The 24767-nt window shown below is 41.6% G+C and overlaps 1 protein-coding gene across 1 annotated transcript; it reads left to right on the forward strand.

Moving 5' to 3' along the window:
- The first annotated feature begins 882 nt into the window (after window positions 1–882).
- Window positions 883–1839, forward strand: LOC145511344 (olfactory receptor 10H1-like). The gene has a single exon (XM_081504398.1). The coding sequence runs from the start codon at window positions 883–885 to the stop codon at window positions 1837–1839; it is 957 nt and encodes a 318-aa protein (XP_081360524.1).
- Window positions 1840–24767: the final 22928 nt, after the last annotated feature.

Consider the following 24767-nt stretch of genomic DNA (forward strand, 5'->3'; position numbering starts at 1 on the left):
AGAGTTTTTATAAAAAGGGAAAAAAGCCTCCACTTAATACTTACTAAGCCTTGCAAAAAACTCTTTGGGGTCATAAAGAGTTGGACACGACTTAGCAACTAAACAACACAGGCAGCATGTTAAGTATAGTGATCACAAGATATGCAGAGATGAAATTCCAACCAGCAAGAAAATTTTCCAGTTAAAATTTTTTATTAGGGATCCCAGAATAATAACCGATTTTAAAGATTGTATTGTTGACTTTTTCTTTAATTTTACTTTTTTTTGGAAAGAAATGATAGAGGCAACAGCAACCTCTGAAGTGGGGACTTAATCCACATGTAGAACATAGAGATCATTACTTCCTACCACTAGGATTTAAAAATATAGTAATAATAATGAAAATTTACTTAATTCATACTATGTACCAAGACTTGTGCTAAGCACCTTAGATGCATGTTGTTGTTGTTCAGTCGCTAAGTCGTGTCTGACTTTGTGACCCCATGGACTGTAGCACACCAGGCTTCCCTGTCCTTCACTATCTCCCGGAGTTGCTCAAACTCATGTCCATTGAGTCAGTGATGCCATCCAACCATTTCATCCTCTGTAGCCCTCTTCTCCTGCCCTCAATCTTTCCCAGCATCAGGATCTTTTCCAATGAGTCAGCTCTTTGCAACAAGTGGCCAAAGTATTAAGTTTCAGTTTCAGCATCAGTCCTTCCAGTGAATATTCAGGTGGTCCTATTTAAACCACAAGGCAGACCTTTATTCTGAACATTATTATGCAGATGGACTGATCTTAGTTTGAAGAGATGAAGGAGCCTCTCCAGGAAGTCCTGAAGAGGGCTCATTAGAGACTCTGAGTTCCTACCTACGGGAATTCCTCCTTCTTTTCCCCAACAGTATGGCTGCCATTCTGAGGCTAAATTACACCTCAGTGTCTGAATTCATCCTCATCGGCTTCTCCACCTTCCCCCACCTTCAGCTGATGTTCTTCCTGCTCTTCCTGCTGATGTACCTGTTCACGCTGCTGGGGAACCTGCTCATCATGGCCACCATCTGGAGGGAGCCCAGCCTCCACACCCCCATGTACCTCTTTCTGTGCGCCCTCTCCATCTCCGAGATCCTCTACACCTTCGCCATCATCCCGCGCATGCTGGCCGATCTGCTCTCCAAGGACCGCTCCATCTCCTTCATGGCCTGTGCCAGCCAGATGTTCTTCTCCTTCACACCCGGCTTCACTCACTCCTTCCTGCTCACGGTCATGGGCTATGACCGCTATGTGGCCATCTGCCATCCCCTGCGCTACAACGGGCTCATGAGTCCTTGTGGCTGTGCCTGCCTGGTGGCCTGGTCCTGGGCTGGTGGCTTAGTTGTTGGGCTAGTGGTGACATCTTCCATTTTCCAGCTCACTTTCTGTGGGTCTAATGAGATTCACTATTTTGGCTGCCATGTGCCACCTCTTCTGAAGTTGGCCTGTGGGGACAACGTCTCTACTGTGGCCATGGGTGTGGGCCTGGTGTGTATCACCGCCCTGCTGGGCTGTGGTCTTCTCATCCTCTTGTCTTACGCCTTCATCGTGGCCGCCATCTTGAGGATCCCTTCAGCCGACGGCCGGCACAAAGCCTTCTCCACGTGTGCGTCCCACCTCACTGTGGTGGTCGTGCACTACGGCTTTGCCTCTGTCATCTACCTCAAGCCCAAGAGTCCCCAGTCTCTGGAAGGAGACACGCTGATGGGCATCACCTACACGGTCCTCACTCCCTTCCTGAGCCCCATCATTTTCAGTCTCAGGAACAAGGAGCTGAAGATCGCTATGAAGAAGACCTTCCTCAGCAAGGCCTACCCCTCCAGCATCTGAGTGGCTGGGGTGGCAGTGTTTTCAGATTATGGTAGAAGGATGACCACACTCTCATCTATACAATGGGGTTAATCAAACCTACCTTGTAAGATTGATGTAAAGATTTGTGTGTGTATGTGTATGACACTTATCACATAGTAGGTGCTCAATAAATGTTAATCTTTTTTTCCTTTTTCCTCTCATGGTCTGTGTGTCTCACATTAAGCTTCAATTTTTAAAAAAGATTTATTTATTTATTTTTGGCTGCAATGGGTCTTCATTGCTGTGCGCAGGCATTGCTGTGCGCAGGTTTTCTCTAGTTGTGGCGAGTAGGGACTACTCTCCAGTTGTGGTACACAGGCTTTTCATTGCAGGGGTTTCCCTTGCTGCAGAGCATGGGCTCTAAGGTGTGCGGGCTTCAGTAATTTTGGCTTGCGGGCTCAGTAGTTGTGGCACACGGGCTTAACTGCCCTGTTGCATATGGGATCTTCCCAGCCCAGGGATCAAACCCATGTTCCCTACGTTGCAAGGCGGATTCTTAACCACTGGACCACCAGGGAAGCCCCTAGTTTCAATTTTTAACCAAAGAACTTTGTTGAAATGTAATTCACATTCCATAAAATTCACCTATTAAAGTACTTGCCTGAGGACACACAGCACCTCACTCCCACTCCAACAGTATTAAGGAACATGAAAAAATTTTTGCTCATCCAGTTTGATAAAGATTGAACGTCACAGTTACCTTCATTTACTGTCATTTTTCTAAAATAACTAGTTAAACAGATATTTGAGAGTCTCTATATGCTATTGGCTTCCCAGGTGGCACTAGTGGTAAAGAACACCTCTGCCAATGTAGGAGACATAAGAGACACAGTTTTGATCCCTGGGTTGGGAAGATCTTCTGGAAAGAGCATGGCAAGCTTTCCAGTATTCTTGCCTGGAGAATCCCCATGGACAGAGGAGTCTGGTGGGGTACAGTTCAAAGGGTCACAAAGAGTCGGACACAACTGAAGCATGCACACACACACCATCGGCTGTGAACGAATACCATGGTGAACCTGGACTGAGTGTCCCTGACCTCCCCAAAGCAACATTCTACTGGGGAGAGACAGACAATATCCAATAAGCTAATATGCCAATAATAAGCCAATCCACTATGTTAGGTTGTAATAAGCACATGGGAGTCAAGTAAAGCAAGTCAAGAGAGAAAGACATGGCCAAGAGCATTCTATTTGTTTAGTACATTTAGGAAGGGGATCCATGGTATTTGAGTAGGTAAGATTCCAAGGGACTGAATTTTGAGTTGCCGTTTTCTAAGAAAAAATAGACTGTAGGAGAATGAAGTGTGTGTGTGTGTGTGTGAGAGAGAGAGAGAGGGAGAGAGAGAGAGAGAAATGATGATAATGCCAACAAGAACATCCAAGGTTTGGATACATTATATTTGAGATGCTTCTAGTTATCCACTTGGAGATACTGAGTATACAGTTGGATAGAAGTAAATATAAGAATTTGAGGATTACCTGTATGCACAAGGTACATAAAACCATGATACTGAATGGGATCCCCAGGGAGAGAGGATGCTGATGAAATACAAGGATCAAGTGGCTTAAATAGCTGTTTTGTGTTTCATGTATAAAGGAACCAAGATTTTGTTTAATAGTGTTTTAGTTTAAAATTTTGTGCTTTAAAATATTGTGTTGGTTTCTGCCATACATCAACATGAATCAGCCAGAGGTATACATATGTTCCCTCCTGCTTGAAGCTTCCTCTCAACTCCCACCCCATCCCACCCCTCTAGGTTATCACAGAGTACTGGTTTGAGCTCCCTGAGTCATACATTAAATTCTCACTGGCTATTTATTTTACATATGGTAATGTACATCTTTCCAAGCTACTCTCAATTCTTGCCATCCTTTCCTTTCCTCACTGTGTCCATGAGCCTAACAGTTCTTTATTAATGATTGTATCTAAAGTTTTCTGACCTTAAATGTCACAGCTCTGAACATCCTATTATTTAGACAGATGGAGAAGGAAATGGCAACCCACTCCAGTATTCTTGCCTGGAGAATCCCAGGGACGGAGGAGCCTGGTGGGCTGCCGTCTATGGGATCGCACAGAGTAGGACATGACTGAAGTGACTTAGCAGCAGCAGCAGCAGCAGAATGATATCTATAAAATATCCATATAATTAGGTGGAAAATGGGATGCAAGAATTAAAGCCAGGTCATCCTGACTTCAAATACAGTTTTTCACAAACTATTTCCCTCTGCTTTGGAAGGTAGCAGGATTTCTTACAGTAAACTTCATAGCCAACATTCTGGCTTGTTCAGCACAGATCACATTGGTAATTGAGGGAGATTACATTGGCCCAGCTAAGAAATATCTGTTAATAAATTTTATCTTCCAAGTCCTATGTAGGTGCTAGGTGTGATGGTGAGCAAGATGGACAGACTTCCTGTGTTCAGGAAACTGATAGCCTAAGGAATCACAATAAGTTTGCAGAAGGCATTGGGTGCCCAACTCATTGTTGATATCAAATCATTTTCCAGGCTCTTTTTCCATTTGGATACCAGTAGGACCAGAGGCCAAGTTGGCCTTTAATGAACAAAATGAAAGAGCCCAGCTTGTATTCTTGCCCAGATCTGTTTTGCTGCCAAGGGTGGGGAGTATCTTGGCTCAGTGTGAAAGAGTTACTCAGGAATTTCAACAAGAATAAAACTTATTTTGAAATCATGAAGTAGTCCTGAATCTGTAGAAATGTTACATCAATGTCCCAAGGATGCATGCTCCAGTGCTTGGCGGGTTACAACCGGCCACCTGTGGTTTAAAAGGCTCTTAGGATCCTGGAGTGTTTGATTTGAAACTGAGATAGTCCTCCTTAGATGGGGGACCCACAAAACCCATTGTCGGAAAATGGTGTGTAAGGCTTTGGGTGGAGAAGGCTGAGAATCAGAAAAGATCTACAGGAGAAACCTGGCCCTTCCAACTTGTGTGATCTTGAATGAGTCATGCAACCATCTTGAACCTGTTTCCCCTCTGTCAGATGGAATGAATATGAGTTTATCTGCCCTGATCCCCCACTGTGAGACTGTAATGAGATAACATATGTGAAGGGGTAACAGGAAACCTGCAATATATTCTGCAAGGGGGATGCTCAGGGTTCTCCAGTGTGGTTTGAAATTGTTTCCACATTCTTACAGTTTATATTAACATGAGATACTTCACTACTTAATTTATAGAGATAGACTGGATTCAACTTTAGGACAAATAATGCATAGTTACTGCTCCAACATAAATACAAATATTTTCTTTTTTTTTTAAACTTTGGCTAATTTGACTGATTTATTGCTTGTGTGTGTGTGTGTGTGCATGTGTGTGTTTAAGTATTTAATTTATTCATTTTATTTTTGGCTGAGCTGGGTCTTCCCTGCTTTAGGTGGGCTTTTCCTAGTTGTGTGAGAGGGGGCTACTCTTTTCTTTGGTTTATGGGCTTCTCACGGCCCACTCTCTTGATGTGGAGCAGGGCTCTAGGCATGTGGGCTTCAGTAGTTGCAACACGCTGAATCAGTAGTTGCAACACGCTGAATCAGTAGTTGCGGCTTGCAGGTTCTAGAGTGAAGGCTTAGTAGTTGTGGCACACAGGCTTAGTTGCCCTGCAGCCTGTGAGATCTTCCTGGACTGGGGATCAAACCCATGTCCCCTGCATGGCAAGACGGATTCTTAACCACTGGACCACCAGGGAAGTCCTCTTGTGCATTTTAATTATATATGTTGTTGCATACAACAGCATCACCACAAACTAAAATCCATTAAGTATTATAAATTGCTACTTAAAAATAAATGCATCTGAAACAATTTAAATTTGTCAAGGAAACTTAAAAAAAAATAAGTTATAATTGACATAGGACATTGTGTAAATTTTTGGTGTCCAACGTACTGATATGATACTGTTGCAGAAACCAGTCCTCCAGAAACCAAGCACCACACTCGGAGAGTTGGAGAACTCAGGTTTATTATGCCGGCGGGCCCAGAGGAGTTAACACTCCAAACTCCGAGCCTCAAACAAAGGGGTTGTTGAAGGTCAGCATCTTGTAGTGGTCATGACTTAATCTTTGTACAGGCAACTGGCAAGGGCCAAATTTCAGTCAGCAGGGCCCCTTCATAGCCACATATTTGACCATGTTTTGAGGGTATTTCATGGTCACTGTGTCCCGCGGTGCTGGGAAGGCTCATTCCCAGGTCTAACAAAGATTCCATTGACAGACCACTCAATGTGTTGTCACTAGACGAGGCCTTGTAAGTAGCAAAAGTCTCTGGACCATACTTGTCCTACTAGCCTCTTGGTCCAGGAAAATATTTCCTCTTGTTGCTTCTTCCCATATCGAGAGTTATGTTATTACAATTATTGATCTCATATGGAACTGCATATCAGCATTTTATCACAAACTTGGTCACACATTTAGTAATGTAAGAAATAATCTTCTGAAGCAAGCTACATAGAAAATAATATAGTTAGCAGTTATTAGTAAGGTCATAAGCAAGAATTTAAGTCAAGAATGTTCATTGGGTATAGCCCGGTATACCCCCGGTCATCTGACTCAGTTAAATGATTATAGTCAAGTGTTCATCTCCTGGTTGTACATCATGGAACATCGGACCTTTATCCAAAGATTGGTTGCTGAGATAAGCTTTAGAAACAATCTTAGCGTGTCTTTTTATAACTTAATTAAACCTTTTAGCAGTATAACAAGGAACTAGCTCAGAAGTGAGTCTTAGTAAGCACAGACCTTAATTAACAAAACTAGAACTTAATATTCAGTGAAACATAAGCTTTTCCTTTTTGGATAACTCATTGTGAGGGCATTAACACTGTATCCAGGGAAGGCTTTAACCCATCAAATAAAAATAAGGTCTGTCAGGGAGCCAGGAAAAGCCAAGTGGCTGTCTTGGATTTTCCATAGCCCTGGCTCTTTGATTTTTAGCTGTTGTTTATCCGTTTTTAATTTCCTGATTTAGGAGCAGACTATTGCCATGTTTTAAGGACATCAGGATAGCAAAAGTATAACCATGAGGGATTATTTTTTGTAGAAGCAGAATGAGCTTTGTCTACATGTACCATAATCTAAAATAATGTTAATTTACTTTACCAAAGTAACAAAAAAGATTTAAAAAAAAAATATAAATCACTTAAAGGCAAAGAAATTCATAATCTGTTATCAAAAGCTTCATTCTAAGAAAACCTTGTTCTCTGAACAGAGAGAAGACCAAATTCCAGTCTGGTACCAGCTTACTGTTAATAACAAAATTTGTTTATCTGTTTAATCTTAGAAAGTCTTTTCCATAAATCTTGAAGAACTAGCAGTATTTTTCTAAAGGCATGAGAGTAAAACCATAGAAGGCATGTTTAAAATCTGATTTTATTGCAATTTACAAAGAAACCTGGTCATTGAACACTTTAATATGGTAACTAGAATTGTAATTGACCATATTTTATCAGGGTATATCAGATCTATATGAATTTCACATAATTTTAGGATATCTATATTAGTAACATCAACCATACAGTGTAAACTGAAAAGATTTATCAGCCCTTCAACAGTACTTCTCATGTAATTTAACATGTCCAACGAACCACGGTAGCCTAATAGCTCTTTGGGATGTCTCAGGGGCCCTCTGAAGCATCCCAAAGTTAGCTAGAAGTCAAATTATTTAGGAAGTTTTGCTGACAAATATCAAAAGGGTTTATAATAGTCAGGTAGGATCATATAAGTTATTGTGAAATAATAGTTATTTACTTAGCCAAAGTTAACAAATGATTTCAAAAGTAAATATAAAACAGATCAATTAAGAGATAAAGAAACTTAAATCTATTTAAAAGCAGTTCAACATCTGAAGAAAGTATGTCTTCTTAACAGAGAGAAAAACCGAATTTAAGTTTTTGCATCAACTTACTTTAAATTCATTTAGGCAAATTTAATTAAATTTATTTTAAACTTAGTCAGTCCTAACCATGCACAAAACTTTTTTTTCAGGGTCCACTTTCCATAAACCTTCTAATCACTTTTTGTAACAGCCACCTGTAAGTCAGAACTACTTTCTTTTTCCTTCATAAAATGTGATTTTATTTTTTATAACTTCTTTGTTAAAAACATACATCTACTTTCCTTATTAGATTAGCAAACAAACATTAATATTATATATTGAATATTGAATATTTCCCAGTTCACATGAATCTGAAATTTATTTAGGTTAATTTTTCTTGTATTTAGAATTGTTTGACATGTAAGCACTTACTTTTCTTTAGGCCAATTAAATTAGAATTCATTTACAACTTCAATAATATCAGGAAAAAACAAAAGACATACACTGAGACATACATAAATCCAGACAGACAGACAGGCAGCAATCTTATAGCTTTCTGTTTGAGATTTAAACTATCTCTTTGACTCTCTTTTTTTTCTTTGCTTGAAGTTCTAATTTGCCCAGGGCTGAGGTCTCAGGCAAAGCTGGCTGTCTATTTCAAGGACATGGAAAGGGTTAACTTCAAGCTTTTCCCTAGGCAGGCCTTTCAATAAGCTAGTTGTTTTTAATTGTATGTGCAAAAAGAATGGGTTTTACAGTTTCCAAAAAGAAAAAAGTTTCTCTCTCTCTGTTCAATCAGCAATCACGCACTCACAATCATTCAGAGGCTCTCACAATGCCTCCCTTCTCCAGGATCCTCAGGTCTCTTTAACTGTTGCTCCCTTCCCGGGAGCTCCAAGGAGGTGATCAGCCTCCTCTTCTACCCTTTGGGGTAGGACCTGACTGGGGACTGGCCCAGGGCCTTTCCTGATCCTGTGGCCATTCCTGATGAGTTAGTCCATCCCTCCAATGAGTCCAGTTGGGTCTCAGCCATCCGTAGAGTCGGAACACCAGTCCGAAAGAGAACTCAGAATACCGTGAGGTGGCACGCCTCCTCGTTTGCCTTGGGCTTCCTTGTTCCAGCCCAGCCAAGCCACCAGTGTGGCAGCTCAAGGGGCTGGAGTGGTTGGAATCTTGCTGGGGCCTCCAGAAATGTTGGAGAAACCAGTACTCGAGAAACCAAGCACCACATCGGAGAGTTGGAGAACTCAGCTTTATTACACCGGCAGGCCCAGAGGAGTTAACACTCCAAGCTCTGAGCCCTGAACAAAGGGGTTATAGAGTTTTTATAGGCAGACTAGAGTGGGCAACACTGGCTGTTAATAGGCTGATTTAAACTAAGGGGTTTTGCGTGCATGGGAACAGCAGTCAGGATGGGGAGGGGTATGCATGACCTTTACATGAACAGGCATGATTAAGCAGGCTTGCAGGGGCCGGGCAATTTCAAAGAGCAGGACAAGGGTGAGTGAGATAAGCTCCAGTTCCTAGTATTGCGAGTCCTCACTTTCTGAGACTGCGTGACCTACGTGATCCAGACTTTGCAAGGAGCAAGCTGAGTTATAGAGGCAGGACGAGAAGGAGGTTATGTAAAAATTTAACTTTTCCTCTTCAATACATTGATGTTGCAAAATGATAGCACTGCAGTGTTAACTCACACCTCTGTCATGTTTGTGTGGGTGAGTGTGTGTGTGTGTGTGGTGGGAACAATTAAGATGTAGTGTCTTATCAGCTATGAAATTTATAATAGAGTATTATTGTCTATAATTACTGGCTCTGCATTAGACTGCAGGTTTTATTTATCTACTGTTTACAAATTTGTGCCCTTAAAAAACATTTCCTTGGGACTTCCCTGGTGGTCCAGTGGCTAAGACTCCACACTGTCAATGCAGGGGGCCCGGTTTCAATCCTTGGTCAGGGAACTAGATCTTACATGCCACAACTTAAAGATTCTGTTTGCTACAACTAAGACCTGGAGCAGCCAAATAAATAAATAAATATTTTTTAAAAACCCCGAAAAACGTCTCTTCAATTCCTCCACCCCTCAGTCCCTGGTGATCACTTTTCTATTCTCTGGCTTTAATGAGTTTGCCTTTTTTAGCTTCCACATATAAATGATGTTACTGTACTTGTCATTTTCTTGAATACATGTATATTCAATAGATTAAAAATGTAACCTGGAAAGGTTAATTTTGAATTCATGCTGGGCTTGCTTCTGTGACTTTAACCCTCATCCTGCCACTTTTGTTGTTGTAGGCATACAAAATATTGGCCTGCGTCAAGGAGACAACCTGAGCCACCCACTTGTGAAGGACTAAGGAAGTGAAACTATCACATCCCCCTGCCTGAGGCTTGCCATTTATTCTAGGGGCCATTTGTAAGGACCGAATAGTCTTTTTACTTTGTTTCCTCAACCCATCCCATCTCTGATCCATAAAAGAACCTGGCAACCAGGTCCCGACAAGATGGCTACTTTGAGGTGCTAACCTACCATCTTCTCGGTCAAGGGGCTCCCAAAATAAAGTCCCTTCCTTGTCTCAACACCTTGTCTTGGATTTATTGACCTATCCTGTGGTGAGCACAGCAAGCTTGGACTCTGTAACAAAAGTACTATGAAGTGTTCAGTTCACTTCAGTACCTCAGTCGTGTCTGACTCTTTGCGACCCCGTGTGCTGCAAAACTCCAGGGTTCCCTGTCCATCACCAACTCCTGGACCTTGCTCAAACTCATGTCTATCGAGTTGGTGATGCCATCCAACTGTTAGGGGAAGCACACTGACCGGAATGGCCCACCCTGGCCAGGCACCATAGTAACCATTTGCATGAGTTGTTTTATGACAGGAGGTCCTGGTAAGGAACACAGAACTAATAAGCCACCACCAACCGGAAGAGTTCAGGAAAGGTCAAAAGGAGACAACACATGTCTGACCACCTCCCAGAATCCTTCTCGCTGGCATCCATCTTGGCTGAACAGGGTGTGCACCACCAGGAAGGACTCTGAGTCAAAATGATTGGCTAAAGACAACCCGGAAACTAATCCCATCACCATAAAACCCGAGACTGCAAGCCATGTGACAGAGCTGTTCTCCTGGGTTCCCTTACCCTGCTGCTCTCCACCCGGGTGCCTTTCCCAATAAAATCTCTAGCTTTGTCAGCACATGTGTCTCCTTGGACAATTCGTTTCTGAGTGTTAGACAAGAGCCCAGTTTCGAGCCCTGGAAGGGGTCCCCTTCCTGCAACACAACCATCTCATTCTCTCTTGTCCCCTTCTCCTCCTGCCTTCAATCTTTCCCAGTGTCAGGGTCTACTCTTGGAGTATGAGTCTTCTTCACATCAGGTGGACAAAGTATTGGAGTAGTCGATCTTAACTCCACTCTCATGCTTGTATCATCAATAAGCCACAGTGCCAATGGGATATACCTTCATCCCGGGCTCTGCACTTGTTGACTAAAAAAAAGATGTACAACTTGAGAGTTGCGAGTTAAGTTTTATTTGGGGCAAAATGAGGACTGCAGCCTGGGAGGCAGTATCTCAGATAGCTCTGAGAGACTGCTCCAAAGTGGCAGTGGGGGAAAGTCAGAATATAAGGTTTTGGTGAAGGGGGAGTTCAATCCCATGAAGCACTCATTTTACAAAAGGTTTTTTGTTAGTCATGAGGATCTGATGTCACCATGAAGGGATTTAGTGCTTCTCTAGATATGAGGAGATGCAAGGTTGAAGGGATTTAGTGCTTCTCTAGATATGAGGAGATGCAAGGATTGAGATCATAAAATCTGTTTCTAAAAACATCCAACTGTCTAAAGACTCGTCCCACCAGATTTCCTGGAGTGCAGAGTGCCTCACCCTGAATTCCCTCAGGGGTTGTTGAAGGTCAACAGGTATAGCAGCATGAGGTTCAATCTCCATAGAGGCAGATGGCAAATGCCTTTGTTGTTCAGTCAATGGCAATGCTCTTGGTAAGCCCCAATTTGTAGTTGACACACTTATTATTGTGGTTCAACAAAGAGTTACCTTCTGGCCCATGTACCATGTCACTCTCTAATATAGCAGGTAATTTCTCCTGGTGGGACTTCCTTCCTTGACCTAACTAAAGAGACTTCTCTGTCTCTCTGCAAGTGTTCAAGATTTACTCTTGAAATGTGGGGGTTTCCTCAATGTTTCCTGAGTCTGCTTATTACTGTTTCCAGCTACTATTGCACATATATGTGCCATAATAAATTTTAGGGAAGGCAATGGCAACCCACTCCAGTACTCTTGCCTGGAAAATCCCATGGATGGAGGAGCCTGGTAGGCTGCAGTCCATGGGGTCACTAAGAGTCGGACACGTCTGAGCGACTTCACTTTTCACTTTCATGCATTGGAGAAGGAAATGGCAACCCACTCCAGTGTTCTTGCCTGGAGAATCCCAGGGACGGGGGAGCCTGGTGGGCTGCTGTCTATGGGGTCGCACAGAGTCGGACACAACTGAAGCGACTTAGCAGCAGCAGCAGCAGCAGCAGCAGCAGCAGCAGCAGCTCTCCCCTGCTGTTATCCAGCTTAGTCTTTTGTAGCCGCACAATATCTGTGTTGTAGCTAATTGTTGCTGCCTAAAGGAGGGTGAAGGCTGGATGTCTTCCATTTCTCTTTGCCATAGGGGTTTATGGTAATGGGAGCAATTAGATCACCCTGGTTTCTGGCAGGAGAATGTGGTGTCCCAAGGATGAAAGAACAGAAAAAAACCAAGGAGGGCCTTGGAAAGCAGGAAAGGAAAAAACTAGACCCATATTGTTCTTCCCTCCCACATGTTGTAATTATTACTGAATTTCAGGTCCTCCTGAGCAGTATAACCTGTCTCCCCTCCTACCCCATATGTGCTGTGCTTAGTCGCTTAGTCGTGTCCGACTCTTTGGGACCCCATAACTGTAGCCTGCCAGGCTCCTCTGTCCACGGGTATTCTCCAGGCAAGAATACTGGAGTGGGTTGCCATTTCCTCCTCCAGGGAATCTTCCCAACCCAGGGATCGAACCCAGGTTTCCCACATTGCAGGCAGATTCTTTACCATCTGACACATCAGGGAAGGTATTTGCCTTATTCTTCCTCTACCCTGTTTATGTACCTCATCCAATCAGCAAATGACCCACAAGACCCCTATCTCACACGTTATATCCTGGGTATAAAAATGGACCAAGGACCTCTGTTCAGCGTTGACTCTCCCTTGAGCCGGCCCACTGTTCTAACAGCACCTCCCACTCTAATAACCTTTTTTTTCCCTCTCATTCTGTCACATGTCTGAAAATTCTTTTCCAACCTGCACATGGACCACGACAGAGAAGAGAAGATTCCAGGATTAAGGCGAACTCATAAAGTACCCTGTAAGAGATAGGGATCATTGAATTGCATTTTCTCTATGTGATCACCTCATACATCTTTCCACCCTGAATAATTTTAGATAAAGGGCCTGTTCCTAGAATAGAGTTGCTGTACTGTGCTTAGTTGTGTCCAACTCTTTGCAACCCCATGGACTGTAGCCCACCAGGCTCCTCTGTCCATAGGATTTTCCAGGCAAGAATACAGGAGTGGGTTGCCCTTTCCTACTCCATGAATAGAGCTATCACCAGATATATCTGCAAAGAATAGGGGCCAGGTGTGATGGGGGAAATGCAGAAGAGCCTTGAGATCAAAGTTCACCTTGGATCCTCTGGTCTCTTCAGAGCCCAGCAAATACTTGTTTACCCAACATTTGCTTTTCCATCTTTATGTGAATTGTCCTCCTTCCCTTTGAAGTTCCAAAACACTACCCCCAGCACTCAAGCTCTTTACCTTGAACTAACAATGGTATTTAAAGTGAAGTGCTAAAGAGTTGAACATGACTGAGCGACTGAACAACAACATTTGTAGATAAAAGATCAGAGAAGTTAATTCACGAATATCACACAGCAAGAAATTGGATGGGCCAGGGGTTGAACTTGCATCTCTCTGATGTGAGTCATTGCCGGAAGCATCAAGTTATCTAGGTCTTGGCTATTGATCTCTTTTTAAGAGTGTGGAGAGAAATGAACAATTCTCATGGACAGTCAGCTTGTCCCTGTTTAAGAAAACAAACCAAAAAAGCCCTAGAAATGGAGTTGAAATGATGGAATGGGTCTCCCAGAGCAGGCAATTGGTAGACCCCATTTGAGCCGGCCACCTCCAGCCCCACCCCCTAGTTCTCATCAACGAAGGCACTTGGGTATCCTTTCTGCAGGGAACAAAGAGATGAAAACACTTGCTCTGCACAGCCTACCAAAATCTACTATGGCATAACATTCCCTAGGAGCCAATTACAAGTTTCATTAGTAAATAAGCCAAGGGACATTCTGTGACTCTTGGGGGCTCATTGAAAGTTGACACACATTTCCCATCCCCATTTCTTCTGTTGAAAAATGTTTTAAAGTCCCTAAGATTCAGGCACTGAGCTGATGCAGATGAGGTTGGATGCATAGATCAGAGAGCCAAGGTGCAGTCAAGGCTACAGGTCCATCCCACTCTAGAGGAAAGGTCCCCAGATAGTTTACCTGCTTACTTTTAAGCTCAAACTTTGATCAGCAGCCAAGAGATTTAATTGGGAATTGAAGGTGACCTTCTCTTCCCCAAGGCACAGAAGTTCCAGACCTCCAGACAAATGCTCCAGCATACACCATGGTACCCTGAGCTGCAGAACACAAGGTACACAAAGCAGTTAGTGTGATATGCCTCTGGGAGCTACAGCTTCTACTTCCTCAATAATAACATTTACTGCACTTTTTGATATAAATTCATGTTCAACACCTCCCCTCTTCCCTCTGTTACTCTGGCCAGGTCCAAAAGGGTAGAACCACTCTAGACTTGCTCATCATTGTGTTTCCACAGTCTGGCAGCTAACAGGTGCTTAGTAGTACTTGCTAAGGAAACAAGCAAATAATTCTTTCATTGTAGGCCTACGGAAGTTCTGTGAGCTGCAGAATCCTTCTGAAATGTAAATGGCTGTCCCCTAATTTCTCTGAGGTTCATTTTCAGGTGTGGTGGGCCTTACAGGAACCCACCTGCCCTTTTGTGTGTGTCATAACCAGTATCCTCTGTACAAACAAATGTTATCTTGTGGCTGTTGGGAGTAGGGAGCAAGGTCCTTTTATTCAGACCCCTGCCAGTATCCTTAGGCCACTATGAGCTATTTCCCCTTCTTGCTGTCATTCTGTTCCTCAAATGGACACTGATTTTCCCACCTGAGGTCCTTTGTACATTCTAGTTCTTTTGCTAGTGCCCCCTTCCCTCTCCTTCTTGAGCAGAAAGTCTTATTGAAATGTCACCTTCTCTGTGAAGCCTCCCCCTAGCCTGTCCCACTCTCTATGGATTTGGTCACTGAGCCTTCATAGCCCTCTGCCTTCCCTTCCTCCCACTTTTCCTTCTTGTCCAAATCCATCATCTATTTCTTCTCTCCCCTGTAAAGTCCACAAGAGCAGGTATCCCTGTCCTGGTCACTGTGGTCTTCCCAGAGATGGGCTCAGATGTTTCATACACATCCGTTGAACACATGGTTGCTGGGGCTGGACTTCCTCTGAGCTGGAGGTAAGAGTTATCTCATGCACAGTCTTTAGGTACTGAGGTTGGTCATGCTTATCAAACTATCCAGCAAGTGTGACCAGTTCTGATTTTTCATAGTTACTAAAGAGCAAATCAAGTATGCATTTTCCTTCTTCTATTTACCATTGCACAGCCTTAGAAAAGAAGGCATGTCCTGAGCAAGTTGATGACCAAGAAATTGAAGAGCTCTTCAACTACTTAATGATCTGGGCTTGGTGGGGATTTTACCCTACAAAATTTTTGGTATTCATAGTATATGCTAGATGTAAAAGGTCAGTGGGACTCAGATCTCATTTCTGAGAGGTTCTGGACAAGGGATGGAGATAGGGAAGTGTCTAAGTCCTTCAGATACTGCAAGACAAATACAATGCAGATGTGACAAACTCAAGATAAAAAGATCCCTAAAAAGGAATCCCATTAATAATTAAATTGCCATAAAAAATAAAGGGTATCTGTCAGATTCATATATTAGGGGTCAGTTTGAATATGCATGAGAACTGCCAGCACGGTCATTAACTCAAGGGCTTGGTGCAGTGGAGGAAAGAGGGTGGAGAATGTTCTTCTCTTTTTTTTTAAATTTTAGTTTTAACTGGAGGATAATTGCTTAACAATATTGTGATGTATGACAATACATCAGCATGAGTCAGTCATAGGTATACATATGTCTCCTCCCTCTTAAACCTTCCTCCCACCTCCCTCCCCATTCCATCCCTCTAGGCTGTCACAGAGCACTGGCTTTGGGTTTCCTATGTCGTACAGCAAATTCCTACTGGCTATCCTCTTTACATGTGGTCATGTATATGTTTTAATACTACTCTCTCAAGTCATTGCACCCTCTTCCTTCCTCACTGTGACCAAAAGTCTGTTCTCTATGTTTGTGTCTCCTTTGCTGTCTTGTAAATGTAGGACCATCAATATTATCTTTCTCAGTTCAGTTCAGTTCAGTTGCTCAGTCGTGTCCGACTCTTTGCGACCCCATGAATTGCAGCACGCCAGGCCTCTCTGTCCATCACCAACTCCCGGAGTCTACCCAAACCCATGTTCATCGAGTCGGTGATGCCATCCAACCATCTCATCCTCTGTCGTCCCCTTCTCCTCCCGCCCCCAATCCTACCCAGCATTAGGGTCTTTTCCAATGAGTCAACACTTCGCATGAGGTGGCCAAAGTATTGGAGTTTCAGCTTCAACATCAGACCTCCAATGAACACCCGGGATTGATCTCTTTTAGGATGGATTGATTGGATCTCCTTGCAGTCCAAGGGACTCTCAAGAGTCTTCTCCAACACCACAGTTCAAAAGCATCAATTCTGTGGCGCTCAGCTTTCTTCACCGTCCAACTCTCACATCCATACCTGACCACTGGAAAAACCATAGCCTTGACTATTATCTTTCTAGCTACCATATATAGTGTTTTATATGATATTTGTCTCTTTCTGATTTACTTCACTCTGTATAATATGCTCAAGGTTCATCCACTTCATTAGAACTGATTCAAATACGTTGCTTTTTATAGCTAAGTAATAGTCCACTGTCTATATGTACCACAATTTCTTTATCCATTCATCTGTTGATGGACATCTAGGTTTCTTGCATGTCCTAGCTATTATAAATAGTGCTACAATGAACATTAGGGTACATGTGATTTTTTCAGTTATGATTTCCTGAGGGTATATGACCAGTAGTGAGATTGCTGGGTCATATAGTTTTCTTTTTAATTCCTAGTTTTTTTAAGGAGTTTCCATATTGGAGAGGTTGAGGGAGTGATGGATCTGACCCAACCCTCATGGGTAGCCGTGAGCACAGGTTCTGGCACACAGCAGGGGCTGGGAAATGTTTGGGGAATAAAATAACTTGACTTAATATTTATTGATCATCCAAGTGGAGAAACCCAGAGATGCCTGGGTCCTGCCTGGGGGAAAAGCTGAGTAAAGCTGCCAGGCTGTGGTTCAAATGGACTTTGGTTACTTATCATTGTTTCTCTACTGGCCACATATTGCTTGGCACATGGTAGGTGCTCAACAAATATCTGTGAGCCAAATGAGGGAATAGCATCCATAGTTAAAGAAAAAGCTCTATATGAGAGTGGAGGGAGGGGAGTTCATCTCCACCAAGCACCTACATGCCAACATCCTTACATGCATTGTGTCTCTTATCTGTATAATTCAGCCCCATTTTACAAAAGAGAAAATGAGGCCCAAAGAAGCCAAGTCACATGTCCTAGTCACAGTGCCCCCTCCAGGCAAGACTGCAAGATGCAGCTTAACTGTGACCTTGGTTTCCCGCTTTCCATCTCCAGGCTTAGTATTGACCCCATTCCGTGACTCTAGTCCCATTTCCTTATCTCTGGTCACACAGATGCAATAAGAAAGGATCTTTTTCCTAAGTCTTGGCTCCATTTCTTAGCTAAACATCTGTTCTTCTGATGTCCTTTAGTGATGTGTGCAGTGTTAGGGAAATTCGCTCAAATCCTGGGTCTTCTTGCTGTCCCAGGGGGTGTTGCTTAGTGGAAAATATTGGCTGAAACTTCAGTTCAGACTGGCATCTGCCTGTGCCATCTAGCTGCCCTGGTCCCCTCCTGACCTCTCCTTCCAGCCCACTCTCTCCCTGGAGGCTGGAAGGGTGTTCTCAGTTGCTGTCAAGCCCCTTCAAAATTTGGCTCCAGCCAGACCTCTCTGCCTCCTCTAACCCAGTTCTGAGCATCTCTCCATGGTTTTGCTCAGGATGGTTCCTGTGCCTGGGATTCCCTCCCTGACACCATGTACCCAAGGACTCTTGTTCATCCTTCAAAGTTCAGTTTAAATGGCACTTCCTCACCAGCGCCACCCCCTCCGCCCCCGCCGCCTACATGATAAAGTCCCAAGGGCACCATGCTGTCCTTCATTCATTTTTTGCTTAAATGCATATTTATTGAATATTTACTATGTGCAGAAAGCTTCTGAGTGCTGGCAAAACAACATGAAACCAGACACAAGCCCTGCCCTCAGGAATTCCCGGTCTCACGGGAGACTCTAACCCATAACCAGGCAACCACCCCACCTTATGATAGGGGACTCCAGGGGAAGGTAGGAGACAGAAAGACACCTTATCTAGCCAGCTTTGGGGATATCATGGAAGGCTTCCTGGAAGAGGTGACATGTAATCTGAGACCAGTTGATTGAGGCAGAGGGAAATGAAGGGTGAGGTATGCCTGGGTCTCTGGGGTGAGAGAGAATCTGGCAAATTCAAGAAACTTAATTTTGTTTTAGACTAGAGGTACAAAGTGAGAGTGCTACATTGAATGAGAGGGAGAGAGTTGAGATTGGGAATTGGAGAAGCTAACAAGGACAAGACTGCACAGAAACCTGTAAGATGCAGAGAAGCATCTGGGCACCAGGGAGCATTGGCTGGTTCTAAGCAGAGGAAGGATAGTAGTTTTTACCTCTTAATCCCTTTCCCCTGTATAGCCTCTTCCCTCTTTCCACTCCCCAATGGAAACTGCTAGATTGTTCTATCTGTGAGTACGTTTCTGTTTTGTTATATTCATTTCTTTGTTTTATTTTTTAGATTCCACATATATGTGGTAACATAGGTATTTGTCTTTGTTTGCCTAATACTAAGCATAATATCCTCCAGGCCCATCAATGTAGCAAAGGCAACATTTTATACTTTTTTAGTGGCTGAGTAATATTCCATTGCATATATACACCACATCTTTATCCACTCATCTGTTGAGGAACACTTAAGTTGCTCCCATATCTTGGTTATTGCAAATAACCCTGCTATGGGCACTGGGGTGAAAATATCTTTTCAAATTAGTGCTTCGCTGTCTTCAGATATATACCCGTGAGTGGAATTTCTGGATGAAATGGTAGTTCTACTTTGTTTCTTTGAGAAACCTCCATACTGTTTGCTTCCCAGTGGCTCAGTGGTAAAGAAGCTTCCTGCAATGCTAGAGTTGCAGGAAATGAAAGTTTGATCCCTGGGTCAGGAAGATCCCCTGGAGAAGGGCATGGAAATCCACTCCAGTATTCTTGCTTATAGAATCCCATGGACAGAGGAACCTGGTGGGCTGCAGTCTATAGGGTCACAAAGAGCTGGACACGACTGAAGCAATTTAGCATGCACACACACCGTATGTTTTCCATAGGGGCTGCACCAATATACAGTGTACTAGGGTCCCTTTCCTCCACACCCTTGCCAGCATTTGTTACTTGTAGACTTTTGACAATAGCAATTCTGACCAGCATGAGATGATATCTCACTGATGTGTTGATTTGCATTTCTCTGGTTGAACATCTTTTCATTGGTCCCTTGGCCATAGGTATATCTCCATTGGAAAACTATTTTCGGTCTTCTGCCCACTGAAATATCAAGTTGTTTTTTTTTTTTTTTGAGTTGTATGAGTTGCTCATATATTTTGAATATTAACTCTTTATTGGTCATGTCATTTGCAAATATTTTCTTCTATTTCATAGGTTGTCTTTTTGTTTTTTTGAGGCTTTTAACTCAGTCCCATTTGCTTTTTTTTTTTTTTTTTTTAAAGTCTGCTTTAAAAAAAGCAGACTATTCCAAGAAAATATTGCTGTGATTTATGTCAAAGTCTGTTCAGCCTATGTTCTCTTCTAGGAGTTTTATGGTTTCAAGGGTCCATTCATAATCCATTATGAATTTATTTTTTATATGGTGCAAGAAAATGTTCTAATTTTATTATTTACATGTAGCTGTCCAGTTTCCCCAGCACCACTTATTAAAGACATTGTGTGTATATATGTATATATATATATGTGTGTGTGTGTGGGTATGTGTATAAGACATTGATTATATATAAATAGCACTACTTATTAAAGACACTGTTTACATATAACATATATATATATATATGTTGAGTAGTACTTAGTTTTCCCATATCTTAGTTATTGTATTATAAATAATGTTGCTATGAATATTGGGGTGCAAGTATCTTTTTTAAAACAGTGTTTTTGCTTTCTTTGGCTATATACTCAGCAGTGAGGTTGCTGGATCATGTGGTATTTCTATTTTTATTTTATTTTTTATTTTTTAACAAATTTATTTATTTTAGTTGGGGGCCAATTACTTTACAATATTGTAGTGGTTTTCGCCACACATTGACATGAATCAGCCATGGGCCCACACGTGCACCCCATCCCGAACCCCCCTCCCAGCCCCCCCGATCCCATCCCCCCATCCCATCCCCCTGAGCCATCCCACCACCCCAGCCCTGAGTATCTGTCCCATGCATCGAACCCAGAATGGGGTTCTGCTTCACACATGATAATATACATGTTTCAATGCTATTGTCCCAGAACGTCCCACCCTCACCTTCTCCCTCAGAGTCCATAAGACGGTTCTATACATCTGTGTCTCTTATTCTGTCTCGCATATAGGGTTATCATTACCATCTTTCAAATTCCATATATATGCATTGTTATACTGTATTGATGTTTTTCTTTCTGGCTTACTTCACTCTGTATAATGGGCTCCAGTTTCATCCATCTCAATAGAACCGATTCAAATGTATTTTTTTAATGGCTGAGTAATATTCCACTGTGTATATGTACCACAGCTTCCTTATCCATTCATCTGCTGATAGACATCTAGGTTGCTTCCATGTCCTGGCTATTGTAAACAGTGCTGCGATGAACACTGGGGTACACGCATCTCTTTCAATTCTGGTTTCCTCGGTGTGTATGCCCAGCAGTGGGATTGCTGGGTCATATGGCAGTTCTATTCCCAGTTTTTTAAGGAATCTCCACACTATTCTCCATAGTGGCTGTACTAGTTTGCATTCCCACCAACAGTGTAAGAGGGTTCCCTTTTCTCCACACCCTCTCTAGCATTTATTGCTTGTCAACTTTTGGATAGCAGCCATTCTGACTGGTGTGAAGTGGTACCTCATTGTGGTTTTGATTTGCAATTCTCTAATAATGAGTGATGTTGAGCATCTTTTCATGTGTTTGTTAGCCATCTGTATGTCTTCTTTGGAGAAATGTCTGTTTAGTTCTTTGGCCCATTTTTTGATTGGGTTGTTTATTTTTCTGGAATTCAGCTGCAGGAGTTGCTTGTATATTTTTGAGATTAATTGTCTGTTGCTTCGTTTGCTATTATTTTCTCCCATTCTGAAGGCTGTCTTTTTACCTTGTTTATAGTTTCCTTTGTTGTGCAAAAGCTTTTAAGTTTAATTAGGTCCCATTTGTTTATTTTTGCTTTTATTTCCAATATTCTGGGAGGTGGGTCATGGAGGATCCTGCTGTGATTTATGTCGGAGAGTGTTTTGCCTATGTTTTCCTCTAGGAGTTTTATAGTTTCTGGTCTTACGTTTAGATCTTTAATCCATTTTGAGTTTATTTTTGTGTATGGTGTTAGAAAGTGTTCTAGTTTCATTCTTTTACAAGTGGTTGACCAGTTTTCCCAGCACCACTTGTTAAAGAGATTGTCTTTTCTCCATTGTATATTCTTGCCTCCTTTGTTGAAGAGGAGGTGTCCATAGGTGCATGAATTTATCTCTGGGCTTTCTATTTTGTTCCATTGATCTATATTTCTATCTTTGTGCCAGTACCATACTGTCTTGATGACTGTGGCTTTGTAGTAGAGCCTGAAGTCAGGCAGGTTGATTCCTCCAGTTCCATTCTTCTTTCTCAAGATTTCTTTGGCTATTCGAGCTTTCTTATATTTCCATACAAATTGTGAAATGATTTGTTCTAGTTCTGTGAAAAATACTATTGGTAGCTTGATAGGGATTGCATTGAATCTATAGATTGCTTTGGATAGTATACTCATTTTCACTATATTAATTCTTCCAATCCATGAACACGGTATATTTCTCCATCTGTTTGTGTCCTCTTTGATTTCTTTCATCAGTGTTTTATAGTTTTCTATATATAAGTCTTTTGTTTCTTTAGGTAGATATATTCCTAAGTATTTTATTCTTTTTGTTGCAATGGTGAATGGTATTGTTTCCTTAATTTCTCTTTCTGTTTTCTCATTATTGGAGTATAGGAATGCAAGGGATTTCTGTGTGTTAATTTTATATCCTACAACTTTACTATATTAATTGATTAGCTCTAGTAATTTTCTGGTAAAATCTTTAGGGTTTTCTATGTAGAGGATCATGTCATCTGCAAACAGTGAGAGTTTTACTTCTTCTTTTCCTATCTGTATTCCTTTTATTTCTTTTCAGCTCTGATTGCTGTGGCCAAAACTTCCAAAACTATGTTGAATAGTAGTGGTGAAAGTGGGCATCCTTGCCTTGTTCCTGACTTTAGGGGAAATGCTTTCAATTTTTCACCATTGAGGATAATGTTTGCTGTGGGTTTGTCATATATAGCTTTTATTATGTTGAGGTATGTTCCTTCTATTCCTGCTTTCTGGAGGGTTTTTTTTTTTTTATCATAAATGGATGTTGAATTTTGTCAAAGGCTTTTTCTGCATCTATAGAGATAATCGTATGGTTTTTATCTTTCAATTTGTTAATGTGGTGTATAACATTGATTGATTTGCAGATGTTAAAGAAACCTAGCATTTCTGGGATAAAGCCCACTTGGTCACGATGTATGATCTTTTTAATATGATGTTGGATTCTGTTTGCTAGAATTTTATTAAGGATTTTTGCATCTATGTTCATCAGTGATATTGGCCTGTAGTTTTCTTTTTTTGTGGCATCTTTGTCTGGTTTTGGAATTAGGGTGATGGTGGCCTCATAGAAGTTTATGAGGAAGTTTATCCTCATGGAAGTTTATCATCTTCTGCAATTTTCTAGAAGAGTTTGAGTAGGATAGGTGTTAACTCTTCTCTAAATTTGTGGTAGAATTCCGCTGTGAAGCTGTCTGGTCCTGGGCTTTTGTTTGCTGGAAGATTTCTGATTACAGTTTCGATTTCCATGCTTGTGATGGGTCTGTTAAGATCTTCTATTTCTTCCTGGTTCAGTTTTGAAAAGTTATACTTTTCTAAGAATTTGTCCATTTCTTCCAAGTTGTCCATTTTATTGGCATATAGCTGTTGGTAGTAGTCTCTTATGATCCTTTGTATTTCTGTGTAGTCTGTTGTGATCTCTCCATTTTCATTTCTAATTTTGTTGATATGATTCTTCTCCCTTTGTTTCTTGATGAGTCTGGCTAATGGCTTGTCAATTTTGTTTATCTTCTCGAAAAACCAGCTTTTAGTTTTGTTGATTTTTGCTATAGTCTCTTTTGTTTCATTTGCATATATTTCTGCCCTAATTTTTAAGATTTCTTTCCTTCTACTAACCTGGGGGTTCTTCATTTCTTCCTTCTCTAGTTGCTTTAGGTGTAGATTTAGTTTATTTATTTGATTTTTTTCTTGTTTCTTGAGGTACGCCTGTATTACTATGAACCTTCCCCTTAGCATTGCTTTTACAGTGTCCCATAGGTTTTAGGTTGTTGTGTTTTCATTTTCATTCATTTCTATGCATATTTTGATTTCTTTTTTGATTTCTTCTGTGATTTGTTGGTTATTCAGAAGCGTGTTGTTTAGCCTCCATATGTTGGAATTTTTAATAGTTTTACTCCTATAATTGAGGTCTAATCTTACTGCATTGTGGTCAGAGAAGATGGCTGGGATGATTTCAATTTTTTGGAATTTACCAAGGCTAGATTTATGGCCCAGGATGTGATCTATCCTGGAGAAAGTTCTGTGTGCACCTGAGAAAAAGGTGAAATTGATTGTTTTGGGGTGGAAAGTCCTGTAAATATCAATTAAATCTAATTTGTCTATTGTATCATTTAAAGTTTGTGTTTCCTCGTTAATTTTCTGTTTAGTTGATCTATCCATATGTATGAGTGGAGTATTAAAGTCTCCCACTATTACTGTGTTATTGTTAATTTCCCCTTTCATACTTGTTAGTATTTGCCTTATATATTGTGGTGCTCCTATGTTGGGTGCATATATATTTATAATTTTTATATCTTCTTCTTGGATTGATCCTTTGATCATTATGTAGTGTCCTTCTTTGTCTCTTTTCAAAGCCTTGATTTCAAAGTTTATTTTATCTGAAATGAGTATTGCGACTCCTGCTTTCTTTTGGTCTCCGTTTGCATGAAATATATTTTTCCATCCCTTCACTTTCAGTCTGTATGTGTCCCTAGTTTTGAGGTGGGTCTCTTGTAGACAGCATATATAGGGGTCTTGTTTTTGTATCCATTCAGCAAGCCTTTGTCTTTTGGTTGGGGCATTCAACCCATTTACATTTAAGGTAATTATTGATAAGTATGGTCCCATTGCCATTTACTTTGTTGTTTTGAGTTCGTGTTTAAACATCCTTTCTGTGTTTCCTGTTTAGAGAAGATCCTTTAGCATTTGTTGGAGAGCTGGTTTGGTGGTCTGAATTCCCTCACCTCTTGCTTGTCTGTAAAGCTTTTGAATTCTCCTTCATATCTGAATGAGATCCTTGCTGGGTACAGTAATCTGGGTTGTAGATTATTCTCTTTCATTACTTTAAGTATGTCCTGCCATTCCCTT

Source organism: Giraffa tippelskirchi, chromosome 6 (assembly GCF_054371585.1).
Source record: "Giraffa tippelskirchi isolate mGirTip1 chromosome 6, T2T-mGirTip1v1.2.pri, whole genome shotgun sequence".
NCBI classification, from domain to species: domain Eukaryota; kingdom Metazoa; phylum Chordata; class Mammalia; order Artiodactyla; family Giraffidae; genus Giraffa; species Giraffa tippelskirchi.